This window comes from Lathyrus oleraceus, chromosome 2, assembly GCF_024323335.1.
Source record: "Lathyrus oleraceus cultivar Zhongwan6 chromosome 2, CAAS_Psat_ZW6_1.0, whole genome shotgun sequence".
Taxonomy (NCBI): domain Eukaryota; kingdom Viridiplantae; phylum Streptophyta; class Magnoliopsida; order Fabales; family Fabaceae; genus Lathyrus; species Lathyrus oleraceus.
The window spans coordinates 198680276-198688193 of NC_066580.1; the positions used below are offsets into that span (position 1 = coordinate 198680276).

Here is a 7918-nt window from a genome sequence, read left to right on the forward strand (position 1 = left end):
CATATTCTAATTTAAACACAAAAATCCAAATATGAAACTTTTAATTTAAAAAACAACACATATTCTAATTTAAACACAAAAATCTAAATATGGGACTTTTAATTTTAAAAAAAAACACATATTCTAATTTAAACACAAAAATCTAGATATGGGACTTTTAATTTAAAAAAAACAACACATACATGCCTCAGAAAAATGAAAATTTAATTTGGGAACCTATGAAGAACTTAGAACTTGGCATAAATATTTAGGATGTGTAAATGGACTAGTAAATAGTGATCATAGAAATAATAACATGGCTCTTAATACTTACTAATAAAAAAATAGGTTTTGAATTAGTAATGTAAAAAGATTCAAACCACATTTTAGATTATGAACACACTTATGCAAATGGGCCTTTGAAACAAAGAGATCTCCAGGTTAGTGATGTGCTCTTCTTCTGTCTGGGATTTGGCAATCATGTCATCGACATACACCTCAATCTCTTCATGAATCATGTCGTGAAAGAGAGTCACCATGGCACGTTGATATGTTGCCCCAACATTTTTTAAACCAAACGGAATTACTTTGTAACAAAAGGTGCCCCAAGGAGTAATGAACGTGGTCTTCTCCATGTCTTCGGGATCCATTTTAATTTGGTTGTATCCTGAGAAACCATCCATGAAGGAAAACACGGAGAACTGAGCTGTGTTATCCACCAGTACATCAATGTGAGGTAATGGGAAACCGTCTTTGGGACTAGCTCTGTTTAAGTCTCGGTAGTCTACGCACATGCGGACTTTTCTATCTTTCTTCGGCACCGGTACAATGTTGGCAACCCATTGTGGGTATTTAGCGACTTCCAGGAAACCAGCGTCAAACTGCTTTCTCACCTCTTCTCTGATCTTGAGAGCCATATCAGGTCGCGTCCTTCTTAGCTTTTGTTTGATAGCAGGGCATTCCTTTTTAAGGGGAAGCTTGTGGGTCACGATGTTAGTGTCTAATCCGAGCATGTCTTGGTATGACCAAGCAAACACGTCGTCATATTCGTGGAGGAGCTCTATCAGTCTTGTCTTCACTGTATCTTGAAGCGCGACGCCTACCCTTACTTCTCTCTTATCTTCTTCTGTTCCCATATTGATAACTTCAACGTCCTCCTGGTGTGGTTGAATGACCTTTTCTTCTTGTCTGAGTAATCTGGCCAACTCTTCAGGGAGTTCGCAATCTTCCCCCACTTCGTCTTCAGCTTGGTAGATTGGACAATCAAAGTCATATTGGACCATAGCAGTGTCGTTATCAATGGTCTCGGTGGTGTTTCTGCATGTTATGATTTATGCAGTTTATTTAGAAAGTGCGTGCATAAAATTGATTGCCATTTTTGTAAATAGATAAAAACGAAAGAAAAGGAACAAAAATTTGAATGCAAAACGTCATTTCATTAATGATAAAAAACTCTTGAAAAAGATAAAGGAGGCCCTACAACATGCCATTATGCCTTGGGCAGAGCACAGGGTTTTGTCTAAAAATGATAAAATTACTTTTGAAATATTTGGGGAACTTCCACAGCCTTCCAGTTTGTTAGTTCTTCATTAGGTGCGGCTTGACGCATCCAGCTGGACGCCCCCTCCTTGCGGTCTTCTTCACTGATCATTGCCACCTGCTTGCCAAAGATGTGGTCAGCGCTGGTGAATGTTTTCTCCACTTAAGGAATCTTCTCTTTGTCAGATTGGTTACCGACTTTGTACGATGATGGGTCATACCCCAAGCCAAACTTGTCTCGTTTCTCTTTCAATTCCACCATTTTGCTTAAATCTTATGCATCTTCACTTTCCATAACATCTTTAGCTCCTTGCCATGAGGCCATGGATGGTCCGGATTTCGGGACCTCCAAGGTCTATTGAATGGCCATCATGTTTACTACTTCCAAGGATTGGAAGGGTGTCTCAGTGATTTCACCATCCACCTCAATATATCGGAAAGATGTCAAGTGACTAACCAAGATATCTTCTTCTCCTCCAACCAAAATCATCTTGTCATTTGTAATGAATTTTAGTTTTTGATGTAGAGTGGAGGTGACAGCACCTACGGAGTGAATCCAGGGTCTCCCAAGTAGGCAACTGTAACCAAGATGTATATCCATGACCTGGAATGTAATATTAAAAATTGTTGGACCTATCTTGGTTGGTAAGTCAACCTCTCCTATCACTGCTCGCCTTGAGCCATCAAATGCTTTTACGATTAGGGTGTTGGGCTTCATACTTATCCATTCCACTAGCAGTTTTATCAAAGTTGTCTTTGGCATGACGTTTAATGAGGAACCTGTGTCTACCAACACCCTTGACAGTATAGTATCCATGCATTTCAAAGAGATGTGAAGAGCCTTGTTATGGTTCTTTCCTTCAATCGGTAGTTCGTCATCATTAAAACCCAAGAAATTTCCAGTAGTCACATAAGCTATCACGTTATCAAACTGTTCTATTGTTATGTCCTTTGTGATATGAGCAGCGCTCAATACTTTCAACAGCGAATTCCTGTGCACTTCTAAGTTGAGCAGTAAAGATAACATGGAAATTTTAGAAGGTGTTTGGTTTAGCTGGTCCACCACCTTGTAATCGCTCTTCTTGATTATTCTTAAGAACTCCTCAGCTTCCTCACGAGTGACAGCCGCTTTAAGAGACAGGTGCATGTCTTGCATCCCCTGATTAGGGATGGGGATCTGGACAGCGGCCTCCTTCCATTTAGTTCTTTCAAAAGTATCAGCAGTTCTTGGTGCGAACACCCGGCCACTGCGCGTCATTTCTTCTGGCCCCACAATTGAAGTGACATTTGGTTCGTTAATCATAAAAGGTTTATCTTCCTGCCCCTGATTAAAAGCTTTGGGCTAATATATCCATGGGACTGCCTTCTCATCTTTATATTCGAATGGTGCTGGGAAATCTATCACCAACGGGCTTATGGGTATTTCTACTTTGACCTCATCATAGGGGATATCTACCACGGCTATCTCTTCCTGGTGCTTGCTCTTGACACGGTAAGTTATCTGTAACTCGCCTCGATCCAGTATTTGTTGTATAAAACTCCTCAACTCTTCATTGTTCTCTTCCTCAACCAGCTCTTTCGGGATTAGACCACTCTTCAGCAATTGTGCTCCTATCATGGTGATAGGGGTTTGAATCTCTTCAACCTTATGAATCAATTTGCCTTGATCACTCTCCTCAATGGCACTGACGGAAGCATCCTTATGCGTCGGCATAGGGTTGGTGTTCACGTTCGGGCGTCTTGGAGTGAAAGAAACGGCCTTGGCTTCGATCAAGTCTTGTACTCGATTCTGAAATGCGAAACAGTTTTCCAAAGTATGACCAGGTGCTCCCATGTGAAATTCACAATGGGCATTAGCGTCGTATCCAGGTGGATACAGAAAAACAGTTGGTTTTAACTCCCTCAATGTCAAAAGGCCCTCCTTCTGCAGATATGGGAATATCTAACTATAAGGTACTGGTAGAGGATCAAGTTGTCTTCTTGGGGGTCTTGGCTTGAACTGTCTTGGTGGTGCGGTATTTTGCTGGTGATGATGTTGTTGGTGTTGCGGTTGAAATATTTGTTGTTGCTGCATTGGCTGTTGATAGGGTATAGGTACCACGGCGGCGACTTGACCATATGAAGCTTGTTGCTTCCCTTTATAGTTCATGGATATGGCGTTTGTTTCACCTTCTCTTTTCCTTGGGAAGCCTCCAGAATATTTCTTTGGTGCGCTAGATGATGTCACTGCTCCGGGAATCTTTCCATCCCTCAACCCCTTCTCTATGCGGTCTCCAATCGTGACGAGATGTGCGAAGTCAAATGTTGCACTACTCACTAATCGATCAAAGAATGGGTCCTTCAAGGTGTCCACAAATATCCCAGTCATTTCTTTCTCAGACAATGGTGGCTCTACCTGAGTAGCCAATTCTCTCCACCGATGGGCTTATTCTTTGAATGACTCACTCTCCTTCATAGCCATCCCTTGCAACTGCATTCGGTCGGGTGCCATATCTAAGTTGTACTTGTACTGATGGAGAAATGCGTCAGCCAAATCCTCCCAACTTTGAATTTGGCCCTGTTCTAAACTCATATACCATCTCAGAGATGCTCCACTCAAACTGTCTTGGAAACAGTGTACAAGTAGTGTGTCATTTTCGGTATGAGCAGCCATTTTCCTGAAATATATCACCAAGTGACTTCTTGGACAAGTTTGTCCTTTGTATTTCTCAAAATTAGGGGTTTTAAATTTAGCCGGGATGACTAAATTCGATATCAAACGCATGTTCATGGCAGAAGCACCGAAGATGTTGTTTCCTTCTATGGCTTTGATTTTCTTTTCCAGGGCACGGAGCCTATCTGCAGCGGGATCTGAAAGTATCTTAGGCTTTGGTTGATCAGGCATATAGAATGCATCATATTGGTCATCTCCAATTTCGGATCCATGATGAGTAGACATGTCAGAAGGTTCTGCACGGTCTCCATCTCATTTGCCTCCTACTGGTATCTGAACCAATCTCTTCTTGGTGGGGACGTAACTTTCGTCTTGGGGATTCGGACCTAGTGCGCCATCATTCCTTCTTGCCTTAGCTTCTTCCTCCTCGCTCCTCTCTCTCTGAGCGATTGCAAGCATTGTCTCCAACAGCTTATCCATCTTCTCCTGGATCGTATTGATGTCTGTCCTCATGGTAACCTGGTTGGCCCCAACTTGTTCTAATGTCACCTTGTATTTTCTTCGCGTCTCGTACCGGTGTTGATTAGTCAGTGTGGCTGGATAAAGGGTAAAAAGGTTGGGTAAGTTTTTTTTATTTTCATGAAGTGTGATGCGTAATGAAGATGCAAATCCAATACATAACATAGAGGTCCAAAAAGGTCATAGTTCAAAAGTACATTTGTTAAAGAAACAAAATACAAGACATAAGCAAATTAAACAGCTGGCTTTCTGGCCTGAAGCTCTTCTAGTTCCTCATTGAATCTCTTCAACAACCCTTTGCAGAGCAGAATGAAATTGATTATGGCTGGAGGGGTGTTATCTTCTTTCAACTCTTCGACTGCGTCTCTCAACCTCCATGGCAATTCTTTAGCTGCCCAATTACAGAATCCTACTAGCCCATCGAGTTTTCACGAAACTTATCCCTATCTCCTTGTAAGAAGTCTATGGTCTTCTTAAAGGATTCATAATGCTCGATCACATAGTCTCTCTCTTTCAACCATACGGAGTTATCTTGGCGTAATGACTCTAGTTGGTTCTTCCAATAGCTGACAGACTCCCTGGCATCTCTTACTTCTCGACACTTCTCTTCCCATATCATGGGTGACACCCTAGAAGCTTCAATGGCTATTTTATTGAGTCGGCGCTCCTGATCTATTTCAGCTTTTGCATGACGAACAAAATTGGTGAGTTCTTTTATCTGAGCCCCAAGTGTATCCCTTATTGTCTTGTTCTCCTTTGTGGCTAGATGCCACCAACGCTCATTGTCTTGACATTCTTTCTGAGCTTGTCGTAGTTGACCCTTAAGAGTATCCAAACAATGATCAGCCTGTTCTAATCCCACTTTGATCTTCTTTCTCTTATGCTCCTCCTTGTTGAACTTTTCCACGTGGGCTTGAAGTTGTGCCTCTTTTCTCTCAAGCTCCCACTTCATATTATTTTTCTCATTGATGGTTTGTTGGAGTTTTGTGTGCAGCTCTTCATTCTCTTTTTCTAGCTTTGCCATGGTGGTCTTGAGTTCCTCCATTTCTTCAATAGGGACATGGGTGATCTTAGGTTCAGGAAGAGGTATGGGTGTCCGAATGACAAATGGCATTTTAATTATTTGCACCCTTTCCTTTACCCACTGAAAATATGGTTATTTTGTAATCCCATTTGCTTTCCCTAACTCAGCTTTCCCTTTTCGATTGATATTCTTCCAAGCTTCTTTGATTCGCTGGAATAAGCTAGGATTCTTAACCCCAAAGTCAAGTAGCAAGAAAGCTTCCAAAAAATTTGCCTCTGGAGGGCCTTCCATTGGTTAGCCAAGTTGTCTGAGTGATAGAACTGGATTAGCATTCACACATCCTTGAGTTCCAATAAGCGGTAGATTTGGGAAATTCCCACAACTGAATATGATGTCTACATTGATATATTCTTTGGAGTACCAAGAGAGATCTTCAGATCGGAGTGATCCCAAACTCTAAGGCCAACTAACATCTGTTTGTTCAACCCAAGCACCTGTCTTCAGAAGATGTTCTAGAAACCACTGATACAATAAAGGAGCACAACAAGCAATCAATCCCTTCTTCTTAGTATACCTATGACTTATGTGATAATAGACATCGGCTAACAAAGTGGGTACTGGGTTCCCAGTAAGGAAAACACAAATGGCAGTCATGTCTACGAAACCATCCATATTCGGGAACAGGACAATGCCATAGATAGCCAATGCAATAGCAGAGTAACAAGCATCCCAACTTTCTGCCTTCAACAGGGTATGAGCTCTTTCCAAAAGAAAACTTAGTGAAAATCCTTTGGTATTCCCTTTGGTCTCTAAGTTGTCTTTTGCTTCCTTTTCATCCATGTGAAGCGCATTAGCAATGACCTCGAGGGGCAAAGATTCATCTGTCCCTTCAAATAGTGACTTGTCCTTCATAGGAATCCTAACAAGATGCTCGAATTCTTCCAACGTTGGTGCTAGCTGGAAGTCTTGGAATGTGAAGCATCTTAAAGGTAAGTCATAAAATTGGGCTAGAGTGATCAAGGTTGTATGGTCTACTTGTTGATTGAGGATGTTGAGCAAATTGCCATAATTCTTTCCAAAGTTGATTCTGTATACAAGGTGCATCTGAGAGACCAAGTTACGTAAATTCTTCAGATCGGGATCCTTGAACTTGAAGGAGTAAATTTTTATTTTGCTTGATTCCATGTTTCTTGAATTCCTGCAACTCATGATACTCAGATTCCTTGGAAATAAAATAATATGAATGCTATGCTATGAATGATATTATGCGTGTCACATGTAGGTTGATATACAGGTCATGCGAGTGGGTATTCTTGGTTACTAAATAAAACCCTTTTGGTAGAATGCTAAAGGTAAGAGGTTCCCAAAGTCATCAATCAACATTTAAGAAAGTTATTGTCATGATGAAAACTCATCTGCAAATAACATCCCCAAACAAAGTTTCATCTGGGTGAGGCCTTCGTATGGTCCCAAAGAGGAAAACTCCTAGTGGGCCCATACTACACAACTCTCGAATCCAAGGTTCTAATAAGGTTCTCAGAGTCATAGATCGAGGTTGGGAATACCACTGTAAGGTCATAATACGCCCAAGGGATCTCATCTGATTGGGGATTTCGTATTAACCTAACAAGTCTGAGACTTTTCAGGTAAATACTACATAACCACCGGATATAATGGGTTAAAAGGTCCCTAGAGTCATTGATCTAACTTGAGAATACTATCGTCGTGACGAAAACTCGTCGGGCAATAATATTTCAAGAGAATCTCCTCTAGGAGGGGTCTTCATTTCTTCCCAACAAGGAAGACTCCTTGTGGGTGCCCACTACGCAACCACCAACTTAAGCTTATGGTTTTTCTCAGACTCGGGTAGAGAGCCTATCTCACAAAGTATCACCGACCACAGAGCCCCAAATAAGACATATTCAATAAATCACAATACAATCATCATGACAACATAATAATAATAGAGTAAATAATAAACATATAAAATTAACACACAATACATCAACTGAACTAAATTAGGCTTCACTCTCTCTTGCTTGGAGCTAGTCCCCAGCAGAGTCGCCATTTGTCGCATCTCGAAAAATATGATTCCTCGCGATGGACGCGGAAAAAATTACGTTAGAATAGAGTCGCCACCGAACTTTATTTATCCCAATGAAGAAATAGGAAAATATCGATAAAACCTTTAGGAAATAAAATAA

The 7918-nt window shown here is 41.1% G+C and overlaps 1 protein-coding gene across 1 annotated transcript; it reads right to left on the reverse strand.

The window, feature by feature from the left end:
* Window positions 1-6170: 6170 nt before the first annotated feature.
* Window positions 6171-6899, reverse strand: LOC127122593 (uncharacterized). The gene has a single exon (XM_051052900.1). The coding sequence runs from the start codon at window positions 6897-6899 to the stop codon at window positions 6171-6173; it is 729 nt and encodes a 242-aa protein (XP_050908857.1).
* Between the last annotated feature and the right edge of the window lie 1019 nt (window positions 6900-7918).

Coding starts and splice junctions, on each gene's coding strand:
- LOC127122593 (XM_051052900.1), bottom strand. CDS start 6,899: ATGGAATCAAGCAAAATAAAAATTTACTCCTTCAAGTTCAAGGATCCC.